Below are 24,885 nucleotides of genomic sequence, written 5' to 3'. Positions count from 1 at the left end.
TCTTGGTGGGGGGGCTGGAGATAGCTCACCTAGTGGAGTGCACCTTGACACGGGTGAGGACTGACCTGGATTTGAGCTCCTGGCCACCACATGGGAACATCATGCAAAAGTTTAGCTTTACCAGTAATGGAGCAGTACTGTTTGTGTCTTTACTTCTCTACCTCTTTCACCTTCTACCTTTAATATTTTTTTTTGCCAGGAACAGAGGAATTGTGCAGGTGTAGGGAGCCCCAGCAATAACCCTGATGGCAAAAATAATTTTTCCCTTCCATTGGAGAATAAATATACCCCTTCAAGTTATAGATTGAAGATATTAAGTTCATTGGGGGCTGGGCGGTGGTTCACCTGGTTAAGTGCACATAGTACTAGGCACAAGAATTTGAATTTGAGCCCACATTCCCCACCTACAGGGGGGATGCTTTACAAGTGGTGAAGCAGGTCTGCAGGTGTCCATCTTTCTCTCACCCTCTCTATCTATCCCTTCCTTTCCAGTTTCTCTCTCTGTCCTGTCCAGTAAAATGGAAAAAAATGGCCCCCAGCAATGGTGTATTCGTAGTGCTGGTACCAAGCCCCAGCCAAAACCCCAGAGGCAAAAGAACAAAACAAAACATATTAAGTCCACTTACAAAATTAATATGTATATTTAATACTATGAAGTACCAGCTACATAAGACTTTTGGGAGGTCAGAATAATCTAATAAACTGGAGCCCATGATATTAATTTGTCTGTACAAAAAGAAAAGATGGAGCTAAAGAGATAACTTACTAGGTAGGACATATGCTTTGCCATGTGTACTACCCAGGCTCCAGCCCTGACACCTCTTGGGAGATGCTTTCTGTATTTCAGTGAGTAAGTCAACCTAGGCATTAGTGAAATTGCCCAGGCTCAGAAGGAAAAGGAAAAAAAAAAAAAAAGCATTTCTTGAGCATCTGTTTGGTGCCCAGCGCTTGTAATCATATTGGATTATGGGAGTCGGGTGGTAGCACAGCAGGTTAAGCACACGTGGCACAAAGCGCAAGGGCCAGTTTAGCGATCCTGGTTCAAGCCCCCGGCTCCCCACCTGAAGGAGAGTCCCTTCACAGGCGGTGAAGCAGGTCTGCAGGTGTGTATCTTTCTCTCCCCCTCTGTTTTCCCCTCCTCTCTCCATTTCTCTCTGTCCTATCCACCAACAGTGACAACCAACAATAATAATAACTACAACAATAAAAAACAAGGGTAACAAAAGGGAATAAATATTAAAATAATATTGGGTTGTCAGAAAAATTATGACATATTTTCCTCTGCAAAACTGTGTCATGACTTCTCTAACAGCCCAGTAGTAATAACAGCTATCATAGAGGCAGCTAATACATATATGTGTGTATATATATGGTTTTTTTTAGCATTTCTCCATTTTTGTCTAGATGCAGTATTCAGTGTCTTTTAACAGTTGCCTATTTAATCCAAACAGTGAAGATATTCCCATTTTATGATGGGTAAGTTGAATCTTAGAGGTATGAATAATTTACCCTAGGTCACACAACTTGTGAGAAATTGGGACTTGTCTAATTCCCAAACTACTCATTCTGTCATTTGGCCTTTCATTTATTTAGAAGCTACCGTCCATTTATGAGTATTCTCTAGAAGAATTGACCCAACTCCCACAAACACTTAGGGAAGCACATGAAAATAGTGAAAATAGTTTTGTTAGACAGGAAACCTAAAATTCAAAAAACAAAACACAAAACAAAACAACATCCCAGGGACAAAAGGCAGCTCACTAGTAGGGCACATGCCTTGGCATATGCACAATCTGGGGTTAAGCCCCAGCACCACATGGGGGGGGGCATTCCAGTGCTGTGGCGTGTCACCTTCTCTCTCTGAAATAAAAAGAATGAAAAAAAACTGGCCCATGAGTGGTGAGATTGTACATATGTGACACCCCAGTGCCGTGAAAAAAAAAATTATCCTGTATTAACCTGTACTTGTCTGGCTGCTGATCTGAGAAGATAAATACTTTTATAACTAGTGAAATAAAAATTCTGGAAATTTTTTTTTCTGTTTTAGGGTGAATGCACTGGGAATGAATTCAAGGTCTTACACAAACATGACACTCTGAGCCTCCCATAATTAATCTTTCACTTTTTTTTTAAAGAGAGAAAAAGGGATGGAGAGAGAGAGAGAGAGAGAAAGAAAAGAAAGAAAGAAAGAAAAGAGAGAAAGAAAATGTACCATAGTACCAGTCCACAATCTGTGGACTTCCCATGTAGTGCCAGGGTTCAACCCCCAGAGTCTCGAGCATAGCAAGACATAATGTTCTACCCCATATGTTATCTCCCAACCTCCCTGATTTTCTTATGTCATAAAAGTACACTGCAAAATTTCACTCAATAAATATGTATTGTGTACTATGTCTCACGTTCTAGTCTAAGTTCTGGAACTATAATAGTGAGCAAAATATAAAAAATCCTACTTTCATGGAGCTTACATTTGACTGTGGAAAACCAAAGAGCCTAAAACTGAATTACGAACACAAGTCTAGGGATTCAGGTTAATGGGAATGCTCTTACTCTATATCGCCTCCTCCTCTTACATTTTTTCTCTATCTTGTATAATAGAAATGAAGGGGGGGGGGAGAAAAATGGCTACTTGGAGAAGTGAGTTCATTGTACAGGGACCCAAGTTCCAGTGATAACCCTGGTGACAAAAACAAACAAAAACCCCAAAGAACAAATTACAAAGTAAAACATTACTAGGCCAGAGAAGTGACTTACTGGTAGAGTGCTTGCCTTGCATGTGTTTGGTTTTTAGTTCAGTTCCCCTTACAACACAAAACCTAGAAAGACAAAAAGCAAAAGCAAATAGAGCATTATATACATAGCAGAACAGTTTTCTGATCTCTCAAAAAACAACAATCTATCTTTATCCAAAAGGCTGCCAGATCTGTCTTATGTTCTCATATTTCTCCTGAATTTCATTTCTTCTCATCAAGTTCAATTTTATTGAACTTTTTTTTACTGTATACTTGTCAGTTCTGGTTTATAGTGGTGCAGGAGATTGAACCTGGGACTTTGGAGCCACAGGCATGAGAGTCTCTTTGCCTAACCATTATGTTATCTCTCCTGCCCTTACTATCCACTTTATATTGAGTCATGTTTAAGACCAAACTACTTGTTCTTTATTGAAGAAAAATAATCTTTGTGGTCTGGGAGGTGGCATAGTGGATATAGCACTGGACTCCTAAGCATGAGGTCTTGAGTTCAATCCCTGCCAGCACATGTACCAGAGTGATGTCTGGTTCTTTCTCCTCCTATCTTTCTCATTAATAAATAAATAAAATCTTAAAAAAAGAAAAATAATCTTTTTCTCTTCATATGTATTTTAACAAATTATTTATTTATTTGATAGAGACTGTTAGAAATTGAGAGGAATGGGGGTATAGAGAGGGGGAGAGAAAGAGAGACACCTGTATCACTGCTTCACTGCTCATGAAGCTTTCCCCCTGCAGGTGGAGTCTGGGGGCTTGAATCCAGGTCCGTGTGCGTTGTAACGTGTGTTCAACCAGGTGTGCTACCACCAGGCCCCTCTTTATATGTATTTTCCTATATCAGTTGCAAGTCTTACTTCAGATAAGCAAAGGTCAAAACTTAGTAGTTGTCCTTGACTGTCTGTCTACCTAGTGTTTCTTCTCTAAAGTCTTATAAATTTGCCACTTTCCATTTTTCCTGCCTTAGTAGTTAAGTACATCTGGCTCGTCACCTCATTGTTGACTTACTTCTGTTGTACTCTGACTGGTTTCTCTCTTCCAGAGTTCATTTTATACTGTGTCATATGAAATCCCTTTCTTGCTTAAAACATATTTTGTTCCCATCCTCTCATTGCTTATAAAATGACCCTTGGCAGAATGCTCCAACTGCTTCATACATCCCCCTGCCCCTTTTTTTTTAACCACATCTTTCAACTTGATAGTTTTTCTGTATATTTCTAAATTTAGCACTCTTCCTTCTTCTGGCCTCCTTGTCCTTCACTTTTCTTGGGATTTATGGAGAGTTGGTATTTATCTAAATGGCCCCCAGGCCCATCTTCAGTTCTCTAGCCCACAATAGTCAATTCTTGCAGATCATACCCGTTATCTTCTTTTGAGATGAGTCATCAACCCACTCAATTCATAATAGCTCTTGAATGAGTGCTATGTGTTAGATACTGTGCCCTGCCTTGAATATAGAAAGATGGCTCAGAATTAGGCCCTTGCTTCCCCCAGGGAGAGCTCATAATTCTGAAGGGAAGACAGCTATGTGCAGAGGCAATTAGAGTTTAATAATAATAAAAAAACTACAGGTGATATGCAGTATGGTGGAAAAAATTACTCATCTCACTCTTGATAGAGACCTGGAGAGGCAGAGTAGAGAGACAGAGAGAGAGAGAGATAGAGAGATAACAGCACTGAAGAGAGATAACAGCACTGAAGCTTCCTTCAGTGCGGTAAGGGCTGACAAAGCTGCACACTGTCCAGGTGAACCATTTTTCAGGCCCTGAGAATGACTCATGGAGCTCTCTGGTGGAAGGCATCACAGGGAAGAGAACAGTGGGCAGATATGAGAGATTTAGTTTGAATAGACTCTGGGAAAGTGAAGGACATTCCAGATAGGAGCACCGAGCATGTGCAAAGGCAAAGAACCCATGCATTACTATACACAACATATTAGATCCTTGTGGCTGTTGTAGCAAAATGCCACAAAATGAGTAACTTATTAAAGTAATCTGGGAAAAACAAAAAGCTGTTGTCAGGGCCGTGCTCACTAGGCCTTTCTCTTAGTCTTTAGAATTGCCAGCTATCCCTGGCTTCTAAGTTCATTATTTCAATCTCTGCTTCCATTGCTTTAACCTCCCTGGGCACTCTCCCTGTGTGTCTTTCTTAACTTGTCATAGAGTGGTGTGTCTTACTGGCCCCTGTGCTTTACTGAAGCAGTCACTATAGTGTGGGTCATGGGAGTGTTCAGTCCCTGCTCTGGGGCTAGGTGGTAGAGGAGCCTTACTTCTTGAGATGGCATGAACTAAAAAAAGGGGAGCAAGAAAAAAGGGAAAGGAAAAAGCAGACACAGTGCTGGCTAGGTGAACGGTGACATCCCTGCATATTCCTGGAACCAGTCTTTTGGTGAGTACTCAGTTTAAGTATTGATGATAAAATTGGGAGGGTCGGGTTGGCACGAAGGGCAAGGACCAGTAAAAATCCTGGTTCGAGCTCCCCCCCCACCCCCGGCTCCCCACCTGCAGGGGGTTCGCTTCACAGGCAGTGAAGCAAGTCTGCAGGTGTCTTATCTTTCTCTCCCCGCCTGTCTCCCCTCCTCTCTCCATTTCTCTCTGTCCTATCCAACAACAATAACATCAGTGGCAACAATAACAACAAGGGCAACTTTTGGGAAAAAATGGGAAAAAATGGCCTCCAGGAGCAGTATATTTGCACTGCAGGCACCGAGCTCCAGCAATAACCCTAGAGGCAAAAACAAAACAAAACAAAACAAAAAAAAAACTGGGAATGGTCTGGAAAATACATTATATTAAGTAATGAAATAGTGCTATTTACTAAGAATTCACTCCATTATTAATAAGCTGGGAGGCACCCACTAGTGTGTAATGCATTAATGCTGACTGTTACACTGCAGTGAGGACTGTCCTGTGCTGAGTGTTGACTCATTACAAAATTAAACAGTGCTACATTTAATATCTCTGTGCATCTGGGTCTGATTTTTTCTCTCTATAGTAGTGAACTTCTAGCTTTTAAAGCAGCTCCAAAACAATCTAAAAATCCTGTTTGCTTCCTTGCATTATTTTATTTCATTATTTACATTTTTATGCTGTGTGAAGGAATAAACAGAGGGACTTGCACCATATGCAAAATGGCCCCCTTGGCCCAATTTACTACTTATTTTTCAGAGAGGAGAGAAAGAGAGAGGTTAGAGGCAGAGACAAGACAAAGAGAACACCACAGCACAGTTTCACCAATCATGGAACTCCCATGTGGTACTGGGGCTTGAACCTAGAGCCCCATGCACAGCAGCGTGCCTGCTTTACTGAGTGACCTGTCTCCTGGCCCCTGTGCATACATTCAGATTGACATGTGGCTAACATGTCATTTAAAAAACGAATACAATTATATATGTATATATTTTCAAAGAATAATTTTTGGTAGACTTTAGATAAAATTACTGAGGGGCTGGGAGGTGCTGATAGAGTGCACACTTTACCATGTTCAAGGACCTAGGTTTGAGCTCCTGGCTGCCACATGGGCACACCATACAAAGGGGAGGCTTAATTAGTGGTGGAATGCTACTGTGGTCTCCTCTCTCACTATCTGGAATAAAAAGTCTACTTGGAAAGATGGAGTTAACAGACTTGAGACAAAGTTGCATGGTGGGGTAAAAAAGAATTACGGATAATAAGCTCATATTACTTTAAAAATTTTATCAAGTATAATCCAAATTCCTTGCAGTTTGCTATCAGTTTTTATGCTATTTTTTCCCCAGTCCAGTTAGATTTGCAGTCTAATTCCCCCATTTAAATTTGTTCTGGATTGTGAATTCTGACCACTAATCTGAATGTCACATGCTATACAGTCCATCATTTAAGGTGTAAAATCCAGTGACATTTAGTGTAGTTCATATAGTTATGCAATCATTATTGCTGTCTAATTCTAGATATGTTTATTATGCTTAAAAGAAACTATTATGTACTATTAGTTGTTAGCTCTCATTCCTCCACAATTTTCTTCCTATGTATCCACCACATCTTATTTATTTGTCAGTTGATGGACACTGGGATGGTTCTACCTTTTGACTGTTATGAATACTGTATATAGATGTTTGTTTGACAGAGAGAACTTGAGAGAGGAGGGAAGATAGAAGGGGGGAGAGAAAGATAGACACCTGCAGACCTGCTTTACCACTTGTGAAGTGACCCTCCTGTAGTTGGGGATCTGGGAGGCTGAACCCAGATCCTTACGTGAGTCCTTATGTTCGGTACTATGTGTGCTTAGCTTGGTGTGCTGCCGCCTGGCCCCTGAAATTATACTTCTTAATGCTCCTCTTCATAAATGTTTTATGGGTGAACTCAAACATCCTTATTCTTTTTTAAAAATGGTTTTATTTATTTATTATTAGAGACAGAAAGGAATTGAGAGCAGGGGGAGAGACAGATACCTGCAGACCTGCTCTACCACTTGTGAAGCTTTTCCCCTGTAGGTGGGGACCAGAGGCTTGAACCAACATCCTTATTCTTTTTAAATTATTATTCTTTTTTAATATTTATTTTCCCGTTTTTTGCCCTTGTTTTATTGTTGTGGTTATTGTTGTTGTTATTGATGTCGTTGTTGTTGCATAGGACAGAGAGAAATGGAGAGAGGAGGGGAAGACAGAAAGAAAGACAGACACCTGCAGCTCTGCTTCACTGCCTGTGAAGCGATTCTCCTTCAGGTGGGGAGCTGGGGGATCGAACAGGGATCCTTAGGCCGGTCCTTGTGCTTTGCACCATGTGCCCTTAACCCGCTGCACTACCACCCGACTCCCCAACATCCTTATTCTTTTTTTTAAAAAAAGATTTTATTTATTTATGAGAAAGGTAGGAGGAGAGAGAAAGAACCAGACATCACTCTGGCACATGTGCTGCTGGGGATCAAACTTGGGACCTCATGCTTGAGAGTACAAAGCTTTACCACTGCACCATCTCCCGGACCACAACATCCTTATTCTTAAGCAGTTGATATGAGCTCACCATTTTGCTATTTTCTGGAAATGGCAGATCCCCCCCCCCCCATTTTTTAAAAATGTGTGATTAATAGTAAGTTGCAGTATTTTAAGATTATAATGTATAGTTCCATACCATATTATACCCACCACCAAAGCTCTGTGTCTCTACCTTTCCACCTTCAAAGATAACCACCATAGTGTTCATAAGTCTTAGAAACAGTTTGCTTCTGTGTTTTTTTCCCCCAAGTTCATGTGTATCAGTTCTCTTGATTCCATATATGAGAAACCATCCAGCAGTTGTCTTTCTTCTCTTTACTTGCTTCACTAAGTATAATCACCTTCAGTTCTGTCCACTTTGTCTCCAAGGACACAATATCATCTTCTTTGATTGCAGAGTTGTATTCCATGGAATATATATCCCATACTTCTTTTTTTTTTTTTTTAAAGAACTGTTTAAATTTGTTTTATTATCTTTATTTATTTATTGGACATAAATCGAGAGGAATAGGGGGATAGAGAGGATGAGAGACATCTGTAGACCTGCTCCACCACCACTCGTGAAGCGTTCCCTCTGCAGGTGGGGACTGAGGGCTTGCACCTGGGTCCTTGTGCACTGTAATATGTATGCTCAACCAGGTGCATATCTGATTACTGTAAAAAATGGCGACTAATCCCTAGCACTGCAAAAACGGTATCATCTGTTTTCCATCTACACCATGCCTCGGCCTCGCGTGAGCTTAATGTGCAGCTTGGTGATACGAGAATCCGGCATGAATCCCAGCCAGTCTATCTTGGTGTTACTCTCGATCGCACTCTGTCATTTCACAAACATCTCATAAAATCTGCAGCAAAGGTGGGCGCGAGGAATAACATCATTGCAAGACTGGCCAGCTCCTCATGGGGCGCGAGCGCTTCCACACTACGATCATCATCTCTGGCATTATGCTATTCCACTGCAGAATACTGTGCCCTAGTATGGTTCCGTAGCCCCCATGTCCACTTGGTCGATTCCAAATTATATTCCTCCATGAGGATAATTTCTGGAACCATCCGTTCCACCCCGGTTCCATGGCTGCCAGTTCTTAGCAACATCGCCCCGCCAGATATTCTTCGGGATGCGGCATCATCTAAGTTCATTTCCCACGTCTACGCTCGACCGGACCTGCCAATATATGCGGATATCTTCGCCCACCCTGTCCAACGCTTGACGTCTCGTACACTGAACTTCTCTGTTCCAGACTCTTGGAAACAGAATTGGCAGTCAGCTGAGGTAAAGAACAAACACCTCATCGCAGACCCCTGCAAGCGTCAACCCGGCTTTGACCTAGCATGTTATGATTGGGCCCTCCTCAATCGCTATGGAACAGGCCATGGCCGGTGCACCGCTATGTTCCATCGCTGGGGAGCCAGAGACGACCCGAACTGCCCCTGCGGCTACAGACAGACTATGACCCACATAGTCAACGACTGCCACCTCTCCAGATTCAAAGGAGGTCTCGAAACTTTACATCAGGCTCAACCTGACGCTGTTGACTGGCTACGGAAGAAGGGCAAACGCTAGAAGAAGAAGAACCAGGTGCACCACCACCTGGCCCTATCCCATATCTTCTTTAACCAGTCATCTGTCTGTTGATGGGTATTTAGGCTGCTTCCACTCTTTGGCTATTGTGAATAGTGCAGCCAAGAATGTATGGGTGCATATGTCCCTTCAGATTAGGGTTTGTGTGTCCTTTGGATAAAAGCCTAAGAGTGGTATCACTGGACTATAAGGTAAATCCATTTTTATTTAAGTATTCTCCATACAGTCTTCAAAGGGGCTGCATCACTTACATTCCTACCAACAGTGTAGCAGAGTCCCTTTTTCTCCACACCCTTGCCAACACCTGTCATTTCCTGTTTTGTTAATGTAGACCCTTCTCACAGGTGTGAGATGGGATATCAGTAAAGTTATAATTTTCAGGAAAATGACAGGTCTGTTTCTGGGCCATCTTCATAATAGTACCTGTGAACCATTATTTTTTTTACTCACTGGAGCCTCACTGTTGCATGATCCTACTACTACTACTACTACTACTACTACTACTACTACTGCTACTACTACTGAGAGAGAGAGAGAGAGAGAAGCTCTATTCATGGAGCTTCCCCTGATGCTGTGTGTCGGGGGTATGAACTTGGTTTCTTGAGCAAATCAAAGTCCATTCTACTGAGTAAGCTATCTCTTGAACCCTGAATTAGTATTTGTACATGCATAAGTGTTTCATTTGCATGTGGATATCTACTGAAATGGTGTTTCAGTACCATTTATTGAAGAAACTGTTCTTTGCCCATTGAATGGTCATGGTATTGTTGCCCCAACTATGGACAGACTATGACCCACATAGTCAACGACTGCCACCTCTCCAGATTCAAAGGAGGTCTCGAAACTTTACATCAGGCTCAACCTGACGCTGTTGACTGGCTACGGAAGAAGGGCAAATGCTAGAAGAAGAAGAAGTTGGCCTAGATGTATGGGTTTATTTCTAGACTCTTAATTACATTCCATTGACCTATATGTCTATTGTTATGACAGTACCAGACTATCTTGGTTACTTATAATAAGTACTTTTGTAATACATTTAAAAATCTTCATGTATAATTTAAAAGCTTTTTAAGATAATTATAAATTCACATAGAACTCATATATACTTCTCATTCATTCTTCTCATTCATTCCCCTTAGTGGTAACATCTTACATAACTCTGGTACAAGAGCACAACCAGAGGCCAGGCGGTGACTCATCTGGTAGAGTGCACATGTTACCACATATGGAACTCCTGGTTCAAGTCTCCAGTTCCCACCTGCAGGGAGTGGGGGTAGTGGTGGAGCAGTGCTGGCAGTTATCTCTCCTGTTTTGTCTCTGTCCTCAACCCTGCTCTTATCTCATTTGTCCTCTATCAGAAAGAAAAAGGAAAAGTAAGGAAAAGGTTGCTGGTAATGGTAGTCAGTTAAGTAGACACCTAGCTCCAGCAATAACTCTGGTGGCATAAAGAAGGAAAAAAACAAACAAAAAAACAAGAACACACAAATAGTACATTGACATTGATGGAATCAATTAACCTTATTCAAGTTTCACCACTTTTTTTTTTTTTGGTGCTAGGGATTGCATCCAGGGCCTCATACACGTGAAACATAAATTACAATCCAGATTCCCAGATTTCACTAGTTTTATATGCACTTATTTGCATGTGTATGTATTTTGCTCATTGGATTTTATTTGACTGTATTTCTATGCCTGAAGGTAGTTTATTGAACATCTCTGGCATACTATAATAAGAACTGGTATGTAAATAAAAATGTTCATTGTTTACTGTATTGGGAAATGTTGATTTACAAGACTTGTCAGAGATGTACAGTTTTGTTCACTGTATTGGGAAATGTTGATTTACAAGATTGTTGTCAAAGATGTGCAGTTTTGTTCACTGTATTGGGAAATGTTGATTTACAAGATTGTTGTCAAAGATGTGCAGTTTTGTATCTCCCCATGATAGGTGCCAGCACACTATACCCTCTACCAACTTGTCCTTTTTCTCTGCCTCATTGCAGTCCTTGGATTTGCTGTAATAGACCATTAGCTAATAATTAGCTAACTAATGTTTAGCCCTGTATTTTCCCATTCTTTGATTCTTAAGTCTCATCCTTTTGAGTGATACCATCTACAATTTATCCTTCTTCTGACTTATTTTACTTAACTTGATTCTCTCCAGTTCCATCCATGTTGTGTCAAAAGAGAAAAAAATATTTTAAAGATTTTATTATTTGTTAATGAGAGAGAGAGGAAGAACCAGACATTACTCTGGTACATGTGTGACAGGTATCGAACTCAGGAACTCATGCTTGAGAGTCCATTGCTTTATCCACTATGCCACCTCCTAGACCACTCAAAAAAGAAAATTTCTTACACCTGAGTCAAATTTCATTGTAAGAACCACAACTTCCTTAACCACCTGTCATTGAATATCTGGATTGATCCTATGCTTGGACTATTACAAATAGTGTTGTAGTGAGCATAGGTGTGCATATATAACTCTTCAGATAGAATTTTTGTGTGTTCTTTGGATAGATACCTAGGAGAAGAATCCTATGGTAGGTCAATTTTTAGTATTTTAAAGAGTCTCCAGACTGTTTTCCACAAGGGTTGTTTGTGGTATTTGACACATAATCGGATTTAGATAATTTGGTGAAATGTAAGAACTGGATATGTCCAGACATGTTTTATCAGTTATGATGGTTACATACAGTAATAAGAAATAATAGCATCTAAAAAAGTTTGCCAAACAACAGTGTAGAAGGTTTTTATAGTGCAATACGAATCTCGGAGATAGGTGTGCATCCCCTGACACTAGAATTTTGATGGGTGAGTATGTGAGGTTTTTTTTTTTTTTTAAAAAAAAAAAAGATTTTTTACTTATTTATGAGAAAAATAGGAGGATAGAGAAGGAACCAGACATCACTCTGGCACATGTGCTGCCGGGGATTGAACTTGGGACCTCATGCTTGAGAGTCCAAAGCTTTACTACTGCACCACCTCCCGGACAACAGGTATGTGAGTTTTATAAGATATAGGTATGACTCTGCCCTCCCCAAAGGTTATAGCATGGTAAAATTTGTTTAAGAAAGTAAAGTTTTGGGAGTCGGGCGGTAGCACAGTAGGTTAAGTGCATGTGGCGCAAAGTGTAAGGACTGGTGTGGGGATCCCGGTTCGAGACCCCGGCTCCCCACCTGCAGGGGAGTTGCTTCACAAGCAGTGAAGCAGGTCTGCAGGTGTCTATCTTTCTCTCCCCCTCTCTGTTTTCCCCTCCACTCTCCATTTCTCTGTGTCCTGTCTAACAACGACGACATCAATGACAACAATAATAACCAACAACAATAAAAGGACAACAAGGGCAACTAAAGGGAAAATAAATAAAAAAAGAAAATAAAGTTTTATTTTTCCACATTCTCATCTTTTATTTACATGTAATTTGTTTCTGTTTTATTTGTAGATTGCTGTAATGACCCAATTGAATTGTTTAAATTTGGCAAACAGATGTTATAGTCCCATTTATTAGGAGTTCCCCCCCTTACAGGTTTGAAATACACCTTAGTTAATACAAAACTTAAAATTTGTTTTAGTTATTTTTCAGTCCTTTATTCCTATAATTTCAACAAATATTCAGGTTCATAATTTGATTGGAATTTCACCAGATACTGAGATTAGGTTGGGGAAAATTGCTGACTTTGTGATATAATCTTTCTATCCAGAACACAACTTTTTTTATTATTCCATTTATTTTAGTCTGTTTTTTTTGTGTGTGTGTGTGTTGAGAAGTTTTTTAAAATTTTTTATTTATAAAAAGGAAACATTGACAAAACCATAGGATAAAAGGGGTACAACTTCACACAGTTCCCACCACCAGAACTCCATATCCCATCCCCTCCCATGATAGCTTTCCTATTCCTTATCCCTCTGGGAGTATGGTCATTGTGGGATGCAGAAGGTTGAAGGTCTGGCTTCTGTAATTGCTTCCCCGCTGAACATGGACATTGAAAGGTCAGTCCATACTCCCAGCCTATCTCTCTCTTTCCCTAGTGGGGCAGGGCTCTGGGGAAGCGGAGCTCTAGGACACATTGGTGGGGTTGTCCAGGGAAATCTGGTTGGCATCATGCTGACATCTGGAACCTGAGTGATGAGGGTGAAGGGTTGGCATTCCATGTCTGACGTCTCTGGACACAGTCTGAGGTGCAGTATGCTGAGGTGGTACTCCTTGTGTTGATTAGGTTGGGATCGACAGATGCAATATCATTTCTATTTTAGTTTGTTATATCATTAAGTAAACTCATAACATTTTTCAGCATGACCTGACAAACTTTTAGTAGATTTAGTCTATACTATAATGCAAGTAATTACTGTGGTATAGGCTGGAATTTTAGATTTTCTTTTCTTTCCCTCCCCTAGAATTAGTATAATTAAGTAATATTTAGCTTGTGAATCTCTGTGGTTGTCTGGACATCCTGACTGATCACTGCTGAACTTGCATGCCTAAATGTTGGCAGGAGCATGGCTGGGCTAACCCACTGGAGTCAGGTGCTGACATCCTTCTCATTTATTTTAGGTCAGAACTGAGTCTTACCATCATGGTAATGATAAAGGTGCAAAAGCAGAATTGATTTTCATATATGCTGGATTTGTGTAAAGGGAACTAGCAAAATTTTATAGGGTTGAGACTTGTCTAAGTTCTGACAAGAACTGGATTCTTCTAAGTTTATTGTTTTGCTGCTGGGACTTCACACCTGTGGATTTGTTCTTGGTGGGTTCCCCTCCCCCCCATTCAGTTCCAGATAGATCCAGAGAAGCAGGAGCCAGGAGGTGACTTATTCGTTAGAGTATACACTTTACCACACATAAGGACTTAGGTTTGAGCATCCAGCCACCATATGGGAGCATCTGTACAAGAGATGTTTTACAAGTGGTGGAGCAGTGCTGTGGTATCTCTCCTCTCTTTCTCTCTAATCTCAATTTCTATCTAAAATTAAATAAGTAAATAAAAAGAGTTCACTGGGGGGAGTCAGGTGGTAGCACAGCGGGTTAAGTGCAGGTGGTGCAAAGTGCAAGGACTCGCATAAGGATCCTGGTTCGAGCCCCTGGCTCCCCACCTGCGGGAGAGTTGCTTCACAAGCTGTGAAGCAGGTCTGCAGGTTTCTATCTTTCTCTCCCCCTCTGTCTTCCCCTCCTCTCTCCATTTCTCTCTATTCTAGCCAAGAAAGATGACATCAACAACAACTATAACAAGGGTAGCAACAGGGAATAAAAAAATAAATTTTTTTTAAAAAAAGAGTTCACTAGGAGTGGAAGAGATCCAGTGAGAACTCATCAGTGATAACTTAGTTTTAGAGAGAGAGAAAGTAGGCAGGGGAGAGAGAGCACTGGGCTATCAGAGAGCACCACAGTACTGGGCAGAGATGGCACCACAGCACTGCCCCATCACCCATGGAGCTCCCTTGGTGCCATTTCTAGTGCTCCTTCCTATATGGTTCTGGGGCTTGGACCCAGGGCTTCATGCATAGTAAGGCATACACTCTGCTGCTGAACTAGCCCCCCTATTTTAAAATATATTTATTTACATAAGAAGAGAGAAGGAGAATACGGGACCAGAACACCACTCAGCTCTGGCATATGGTAGTGCTGGAGTGCTGGGGATTTGAATTGGGGACCTCTGGAGCCTCATGCACATTAAGTTTGGTGCACATCTATTGTGCTCTCTTTCCAGCTATAAAATATTGCTAAGTAATTTTGTTTCTAACTTTAAAAGGAAATTTCTAGAATAGCACATAAGTGACCAGTGAGCAAAATAATTTTGTTTTTTTAAATTGTTAACATACTGAATTACATTTAGGGGCTGGGAAGTAAAGCACTGGGCTAATCCCACATTACCATACTTGAGGATGCAGGTTCAAGCCCTTGACCTCCACCTGCAGGGGGAAACTTCAGTGTTGCAGTTGTTGTCTTTCTCTGTCCCTCTCTATCTCCTCCCCCTCTAATTTCTCTATACATTTGTTACATTGATAGACTTTTTTTATTGTTATTTTTAATGAGCTCGATTTACATCCACCCACCTACCCTACCCATCCTTCTATCCAGGGTTATTGCTGGGGCTCAGTGCCTCCAGGATGACTCTGTTTCTGGCAGTTACTTTCCCCCCCTTTTCATTCTTTTCCAGTAGAAATAGAGAAATAGTGAGGGAGAGTGAGGAAGTGAGAGACCCCAGTAGCAATGCTCCCAGAAGCACTCATGCAGCTTCCTGTTCTGTAGATGGGAGCCGGGAGTTCCATGTTCTTGTGCATGGTAACATGTGCACTCTACTGGATGTACCACCACCCACGATATATATTTTTTAAATTTATTTTTTATTAGTGATTTACAGAATTATAAAATAATAGGTGTATAATTCCATACTACCTCATGATACATTTTTGAATGAAAACGTTTATATCTTATATTCTAGCATTTTTGCTTTGGATTTTTCTATCTCATGAGCTTTTCTTTTGGCAAGGATATAGACTTTTGTTTGTTATCTTTACTTTATCTCCTTGAATGCTGATGCATTTGGAGACAGAACTTAATACTGACTATTGTTTTCTCTCAGCACTTTCAGTTGTTTTCTGACTTTCTTATTGCTTTTTCAAACAGCTGTCATTTGTACATAGATACTCTTCTTTTTCTCTATTCAATTTCTTACTCTGTAAAATTCCAAGTAAACAGAAATGAAAAGTCTGAGTACCTAGAGCTTGTTACAAAATTTCATATTTTCAACTCATAGTCAGTTAAACAAAAATAATTTTTTTCACTTTTATCATTACCACCTTTCTGTACTCTTTTGTCTTCACCTAGATAACAGGGATTTAATTTTTATTTATTTACTTATATTTCTTCTTTTTTCCCCTCCTTAATTTGAGAGGAAAGAGAAATTGAGATGGGAGGGATAGGTAGATAGACAGACAGGAGAGAGAGAAAAAGAGAAAGGTACCTATAGCACAGCTCCACTGCTTGTGAAGCTTTCCTTCTGCAGATGGGGACTAGGGACTTGAACTAGGGCCCTTGTGCATAGTGGGATGTGTAGTCAACCAGGTGCACCACCACCTGGTCCTTTGAGTTGACTTTCGTGCACAGTGACATGTGGTAGTTCTCTTTCATTCTTCTGCATGTCTCAACCCAAGTTTCCCAGTACCATTTATTGAAAAAACTCTCCTTCATTTAATGTACCATAGTATCTTAACTCACATACATTTCCTTTTTTTAAATTTCTTTATTGGGGGATTAGTGTTTTACATTCGACAGTAAATATAATAGTTTGTACATGCATAACATTTCTCAGTTTCCCATATAACAATACAACCCTATACATTTTCTTTTTTTTTTAAATTTCTTTATTGGGGAATTAATGTTTTATGTTCGATAGTAAATACAATAGTTTGTACATGCATAACATTTCCCAGTTTCCCATATAACAATACAACCCCCACAACTCATATACATTTTCGAATTGTTTGTGGGAAACCTTGATTGGCTTAGACTGACGTTTTGGGATTAGAACCCTGCTCCACTAAGAAAGAGAGAGATGGGCTGGGAGTATGGATTGACCTGCCAACACCCATGTTCAGAGGGGAAGCAATTACAGAAGCCAGACCTTCCACCTTCTGCACCCCATAATGACTCCATACTCCCAGAGGGATAGGGAATAGGAAAGCTATCAGAGGAGGGGATGGGATACAGAGTTCTGGTGGTGGGAATTGTGTGGAGTTGTACCCCTCTTATCCTATGGTTTTTGTCAGTGTTTCCTTTTCATAAATTAAAAAAAAAAAGAATGTTATGACGGGGTATAAGAAACAGAATCATATATATCATATGAGTAGAACAGAAAGGATCCCCCTCATAAACAGAAGTTAAGAAGGAAGGACAGACAGAGAAAAACAAAGTAGAATTTGACTGAGTTTGGAGTATTGCACCAAAATAAAAAACTGTAGAGGGTGAGGGTAGATTTTCAGCTTCACTATAGGGGGGTGGGGATAGGAACACAGACCTTTGGTGGTGGGAATGGTGTTAATATACACTCCTATTAACTTATAATCTTAAAAAAAACCAGAGGAAGATAAAAGACAAATAAGTCAAGGGGTTTTCAGTGGATAATAATAATGATGGGCCATGGAATCTTAATTAGATAAGTGGGAAAATGAAATATTGGTTTGTCAGAAAAGTCATGTTGTATTTTTCTGTTTTCCTAGGCACAATTGTGTCATGATTTTCCAACAGCCCAATATATGGTGGGTAATAAGTTTGAACCCTTACTATATAAAAATAGCTCCTAAACATTATTATTATTATTATTTTTTTGGACTGCCAGCACTTTGCACCTGTGCAATTCTTCCACTTTCTGTGGACTTTTTTTCCTTTCTCAAGATAGAGGTAAGAGGGAGGAAAACACACACACACACACACACACACACACACACACACACACACACACACACACACACACACACATACACACGGAGAGATACCATTAGCATTACTCTACCACTCATGAAAATCTCCCTGTTATATGATCTTCCATGTGGTGACCAGGGGCTCAAACCCAGTTCTCATACATGATAAAGTGTGAGCTCTACTGAGTGAGTTATTACCCCAGCGAAGTAGACAAAAAATATGGAATCCAAAATCACAAAGGAGAAAATACAGCTAACAAAACCATATGAGAAGGTGTTAACAAATCAGAGCCTCTCCCAGAGGAATAAAGAATAGAGAAACTTCCAATGGAGCGAATGGGATACAGAACTCTGGTGGTGGAAATTGTATGGAATTGTACCCCTCTTATTCCCATAATCTTGTCAATCATTATTAAATCACTAATAAAAAAAATCATACACTAGAAGAAAAAAATCAGGGCTAGCACCTGCCAAAACATAAGTGAGACAGTAGTTATGTCTACCATAGTGGTATGATCTAAAAGTATTAACTTCAGGCTTGGCTCCAGTGTGGGAAGACAGGTACTGATGTACATATGCTGTTTAAAGGAATATGGTAGATTATCACTTCAGAAAAAAGCTGCTAATAGCCACAGTGGATCTATTGTGTGTTACAGCTTCTTAGATGTGCTTGCCCAGCACAGATAATACTATCTGTAGTGTTGTATTAAGTACACTTATAACTGTATCTATGTGATCTTGTTTTGAAAAACAAACTTATGGGGGTTGGGGAGTAGCTCACCTTGTAGAGCTCACAGTTTGCCATGCATAAAGACCCAGGTTCTAGCCCCCTGGTTACCCAAGCATCATGCAAATGCGAAGCTTCGTGAATGGTGAAGTAGTGATGTGGTGTCTCCTCTCTGCATCTCTCCCTCTCTGCCTTTACCCTCTGTCTGAACCAAACGAACAAAAAAATCAACAAACCCAAACTCACATTTATAAATCTTATTCTCATGGCTCAAAGTATGACTTTCCCACCAACTAGAAGGATTTAGATATTTTTGTTTTTGTTTTGTTGTAGATTTATATCTCTTTAAGTATATGGGACATATTTGTTCAGCAGATTTATATGATTTGACTATAACTATTGAAGTTACCGTCATCTGGTTATAGTAAACATTAAAGTACTCAAACTATGGTTTATTTGAATTATATAGAGAATTAAGGAAAACAGTATCAATATATGCAGCTTTGATGGACTTAAATTCTTTCTCTCTCCCTCTCTCTCTCTCTCTCTCTCTCTCTTTTAACAGACTAACTGGATCTTCTGGGTTTATAACAGATGGACCTGGAAATTATAAATACAAAACAAAGTGTACATGGCTCATTGAAGGACTGTAAGTAACAGTGGCTAATTTCTTTCCAATAAAACTCAGTGTGGTATTCATTACTACAAGCAAAACTAGCAATCTGTACTATAACATAGTTTAATATTTTTATTTGATAACTTTGCATTTGACAGATGAATTTGACTTTCTTAATGTTCACTATTGGTTTAATGCTACAGATGAATTGCACACATGAGAAATTTCTGTTTTCAATTGTATGAGTTAAAAAAAAGTGAGTATTTTGGGCAGGAGTAGATAACATAATGGTTGTGCAAAGAGACTGTCATGCCTGAGGCTCCAAAGTCCCAGGTTCAATCCCCTTAACCACCATAAGCCAGAGCTGAGCAGTGCTCTGGAAGGAAAAAAAAAAAAAAGAGTATTTTAAGTGGCTTGCATTATAAAGCTATAATGTTTCATTTTTCTAAGAACCCGTTTTTATTGTGGCCAGGAAAAACAGAATTAGCTCTCCATGTCCAGACAACTCCTTCTTTGGGTCCCTCACCCCCTTCCAGTTATTGCCAGTTTTTTTTTTTTCCTACCGTAGTTACTTGCTGGGTCTTGGTGCCTGCATGACAAATCCACCACTTCTGGCAGCCTTTCTAAAAATATTTATTTCTTTATTTAATAAGACAGAAATTAAGAGGGGCAGGGGAGAAAGAAGAAGAACGACAGAGAGACAATTGTAGTACTTGCTTCACCGCTCATGAAGCTCCCCCCCTGAAGGTGGGGAGTGCAGGCTCAAACCCTGGTCCTTGGCTAGGTGCACCACTGTCCATTCCCTTTTTTCTTTCTTTTTTTTTGGTAACAAATCTTTCAAGTAATACTTTTTTTTTCTTTTGTTGTCCTTTTTTTCTTTTTAACATTTTATTTATTCCCTTTTGTTGCCCTTGTTTTATTGTTGTAGTTATTATTGTTGTCATCGTTGTTAGATAGGACAGAGAGAAATGGAGAGAGGAGGGGGGAACACATAGAGGAGGAGAGAAAGATAGACACCTGCAGACCTGCTTCACCGCCTGTGAAGTGACTCCCCTGCAGGTGGGGAGCCAGGGCTCGAACAAGGATCCTTATGCCAGTCCTTGCGCTTTGCGCCACCTGTGCATAACCTGCTGCGCTACAGCCCGACTCCCTCAAGTAGTACTTTTAGTACATTTTAGTCTTAAAACATTTTTGAACTTTTCCCCTTCTTTTTCATAAGAAGGTGAGAGACAGAATGAGATAGAGGGAGAATAGACAGAGAGGAGAGATACCTACAGCACAGTTCCATAGCTTGTGAAGCTTCTGCCTTACAGATGGGGACTAGGGGCTTGAATGTAGGTCCTTGCACTTGGGGCACATGTGCTGTGCCACGTAAGCCACCAGCCAGCTCTCTCTTCAAACTCTTAATTGAATATGAAGAATTCCAGTTCTAGAACAAGTCTGCCCAATGGTATGGCTTTCTCCAACTTGGCTTACTTTTCTTTGGATTCAGTGTAAATCAAAGCAGTGACTGGTTTCCTTGAGACAGAAACTTTTTGCCAGGTAGTTCCATGAAAAGGCCGGGGGGGGGGGGGAGGCCAGAGGGACAGGTGCATTTAGAGAATTAGCAGGTGTTTGTGCTGTGGTGTAGTGTGGAAATTTGAATACAATGAGAAAGGGAGTGCAGATATAGGCTAATGGATTAGTAAAGAATGGTTACCAAATGACTTGTAAGGCTGAAAGTCATAGACCATGCTTATTCTCTTTACCATGGCATATTTAGTGATCTCGTACGCATAAATAAATGCCCGGTAAGGTCTGAAAAATGAAGGTGTTAAGTCGTGTCACCTATCTTTTACGTATTATTAATTTTTTTCTCTACCTACAAGTTCTTTAAAACTATTGAGGGGCTAGACAGTGGTGCACCTGAGTGAGCTCGCATGTTATAGTGTGCCAGGACCCAGGTTCAAGGTCCTGGCCCCCACCTACAGGGGGGAGGCTTCTCGAGTGGTGAGGGAGTGCTGTCTGTGTTTCTTCCTTACTTCCTCTATCTACGTCCCCCCTCAGTTTCTCTCTGTCTCTATCCAGTGAATAAATAAAACTCTATTGATAGGCTTTTCTGAAGTGTTTGGTAGTTACGACTATTAGAGAATTACTATTTTTGTTTTTCACTTTTCTTTCAGGCCAAATAAGATAATGAGACTACGTTTCAATCATTTTGCTACAGAGTGTAGTTGGGACCATTTATATATTTATGATGGGGATTCAATTTATGCACCACTGATTGCTGCTTTTAGGTAAGCTCAACCATTTACTTGTTATTTAATGGGAAGAAAACTTGTCCTGGAGTCCTGTCACTGTATACTAATCCTGGCTTGATTTCTTACAGCCACCAGGTCAGTTTTTAGACAAAATGTGTGACCTCTTCTTTTCAGTTTTCTGGTTTATAACATTGTGATAGTAATATCAAATTTCTTTCTTCTTGTAATGGTGCTGGTGAAATTCACATTTCAAAAAATGTTTTGTACTATAGTGAATAATAATGTTTATGAAAATTTTAATTCATAACCTATATTAGTTAATTAATTATTGCTGTCATTGGGGCTTTACTGCTCTGGGCTGACCTTTTCAGAGAGAAAAAGATAGAGGGGGGTGAGGGAAAGATGCCACAGCACCGAAGCCTCCCTCAGTGTGGTGGGGGCCAGACTCAGACCTGGGTTGTGAGCATGACAGAGCAGTTACACTGTGCATGTGCTGGTCTGTCTTGCTCACCTTCATGTCTTTTTTTTTTTTTTTTGCAAGAATTTAATGTTTTATTCATGAGAAAGATAGAAGGAGAGAGAGAAAGAACCACACATCACACTGGTACATGTACTGCCGGGGATTGAATTCAGGATCTCATGGTTGAGAATCCAATGCTTTGTCCACTGCACCGCCTCCCAGACCACCTTCATGCCTGTTTTGATTCTTGTTTTGTTCCTCATTGCAGTAGGCTTTCAGTAGTTACTCAGTGAGTTCAAATACAGAAGTTGCTGTTTATATTTGTGTAGATGCATTACTATGTTCAAAGGATAGTTTTTGGAAGAATAAAATGAACCATGGTTACCCATGGACAGTAAAGAATATAGTATTTAAGTATCGTGATTTTTTTTTCTCTAACAAGTGTAATTTTTATTAGTAGTTAAAACAACTTTTAAAAATAAAGGAAACAACTTAACACCTAGTATATAATGTTTGAATTGTTTTGGCATTTTAGTTTAATAATTATGTTTCTTATATTGCTGGCTACTTGGGGATTCAGAACTTCCATTTTTCTTTCTTTTATTTAATAGAGGTTTAAAAAAAGTTTTTTTTTTTTTTTTTTTTTGCCTCCAAGGTTATCGCTGGGGCTTATTGCCTGCACTACAAATCCACTATTTCTGATGGCCATCTTTTTTTCCATTTTATTTGTTATGACAGAGATTTTGAGAGGGGAGGGAGAGATAGAGAAGGGGAGAGAAAGATACCTACAAACCTGTTCTACAACTTGTGAAGTGACCCCCTGCAGGTGGGGAGCGGGGGTGGGAGGGTGGCGTGGGGGGCTCTGAGCAAGATCCTTGTGGGGGTCCCTGCACTTTATACTATGTGCGCTTAACCCAGAGCTTAAACCCGGCTCGCCAAAAAATATTTCTGGGGGCTGGGCTGTAGCGCAGTGGGGGAAGTGCACATGGTGCGAAGCATAAGGGCCCGCACAAGAATCTGGTTCAAGCCCTCGGCTCCCCACCTATGGGGGGGGGTGTCCACTTCACAGCTGTGAAGGAGGTCTGCAGGTGTCTATCTTTCTCTCCCCTCTGTGCCTTCCCCATCTCTCTCGATTTCTCTGTCCTATCCAGTAACAACAACAATGATAAATGACAAGGGCAACAAAAGGGAAAAAAAAAAAAAGCCTCCAGGAGCAGTGGATTTGTAGTGCAGGCACTGAGTCCCAGTGGTAACCCTGGAGGAAAATGCTTATTCCCTTATGTAGTCAATTAATATCTCTCTCTCTTTTTAAACTGACTTTCTGGATGTCTTTTTCTCAGATACTTTTATTGTCTTATAGAAAGTCAGTTAAACAAACATTTTTTTTTTTTGTTGTTGTTGTTCCTTACATGGGGCCTGACTGGTTGATGTCTCATGTTGGCTAATAGGTGTCATAATAGGTTGTATGCGGGGAGCCGAAGGATGGAAGAGACACTTAGACTAAGATGACCTGTGTTTCTCCACTTCCTCTGGCACAGAAGTATCTATCTCCATGATATCTTTCATCTGAGAGCCATGACCATTTTAATGGGTTTTAAAATTTTGTTTAGGGTCCCAGGTTCAACTCCTCATACCACTATAAGCCAGAGCTGAGTAGTGCTTTAGTAAAATAAATAAATAAATAAGCAAGCAAACAATAAAAAATAGACCATTATCCTATTTCCCTGGACTCATTTGTGTTTGCTGTTCTCATATGGTCCTGGGGACTGAACCCAGGGCCTCACACAGAAAAGATAGGCTCTATACCTCTGAGCCACTGCACCAGCCATGAGACAGTTGTCAAGACTTGTGATGAAGAACTGCCAGAGGGAGCTTTGTTAAATGAGAGATCTGTCCAGAGATCAGTTATTGGGTTGTTGGAAAATTAATGACATATTTCTTCTGTTTTTCTCTGTAAAAATGTGTCACTATTTTTCTGACAATCCAATAATATAGTCAGATCATGAGAAGAGAGTAGGTTGAGGCTTCTTCTCTCATGTTCACAAACCCTCCGAATCTACCAGTAAAAATATATAGACCTTGTTTGGCCTTGGTACCAGACTTCAACCCTTGACTTGAAGAATTCCATTTGCCTTCCATGTTTCCATGCCATTAAGGAGCTTGTAGTGTTACAAGAAGAGAGGTATGTCAGACCTTAAATTACTACTAAATTTACATGGTGTGGTTGGTAAAATCAGGTTACGCCCCAGGTATGTTTAGAGAGCTCATATCTGCCTAGGATACTTATATGAAATTGAATATCAAAATCATTTACAAAATGATTCTAAACAGTGGTACCTGTGTATACAATATAAGGTTATGAAGAGCCCCAGTATAGTTCTTGATTTGCTTAAGTTGGACAACTGGTGTAGCTTTAGCTGTGCCTGCATTTATTTATTTATTTGTTTATTTATTTACCCGGGGCAGGGGAGAAGAGATGGTAGGGAGCAGCATAGGATTCAGTTGGATGGTATGTCTATAACATCACTTCCTCACCCACACACTTCCCATTGCCTTGCATACTAGGTTGTGTTTGTGCTTATTTATACTGTGAAAGTTTATTTTTGGCACAAGTCAGTTGTTTTCTTTTCACAGTGGGGAAAAAAGCAGCATCTCTCCAAAATATCATTATTTCATTTTTGAAGTGAAGAGAAGCAAATGCCTAAGTCTCTCTGACAATGGGGAAGTTGATTTCCTTTCTTCAGCGTGGTGGTCATCTGCAGCCCCTGCTATGACTCACCATCTTTCCTTCCTCTGTTCATTGTACTACTGATCCTACACACTTGTATGTGTGCATATTAAGAATACCAGTAGTCAGTACTGACTGAGCACCTACTGGCGGAGGCATTGTACTTCGCATGCTTTAACAATTAAATTCTCGTTACATTGCTGTGAGATAGTTAGGATTTATCCTTGTACATTTGAAGAGACTCAGAGATGTCAGTGGCATGCCCAGACATAGAGTGAGGATCACACCTCTGATCCTGAAGCTTATCCTGGGATCTTGCACATGTGACTGAAGTCTCAGGTCCTTTCCTGTATTGATACTTATGAGAGAATTGCTTTTGGTATACCTGTTTTT

At 40.2% G+C, this 24,885-nt stretch overlaps 1 protein-coding gene across 2 annotated transcripts in view; it reads left to right on the top strand.

Moving 5' to 3' along the window:
• The window catches only part of ATRN (attractin), a 131,258-nt gene that overhangs the window by 5,356 nt on the left and 101,017 nt on the right, over positions 1–24,885 (top strand). For both annotated transcript variants that reach the window (XM_060187179.1, XM_060187184.1), the window contains exons 2-3: positions 19,014–19,097; positions 21,227–21,340. In XM_060187179.1, coding sequence (XP_060043162.1) covers positions 19,014–19,097; positions 21,227–21,340 — 198 coding nt within the window. The remainder of the gene's footprint in view (positions 1–19,013; positions 19,098–21,226; positions 21,341–24,885) is intronic.

The sequence above is a fragment of the Erinaceus europaeus genome, chromosome 1 (genome assembly GCF_950295315.1).
Source record: "Erinaceus europaeus chromosome 1, mEriEur2.1, whole genome shotgun sequence".
NCBI classification, from domain to species: Eukaryota; Metazoa; Chordata; class Mammalia; order Eulipotyphla; family Erinaceidae; genus Erinaceus; species Erinaceus europaeus.
The sequence above is the reverse complement of the archived record's forward strand: the minus strand, read 5'-3'. Positions and strand labels throughout refer to the sequence as shown.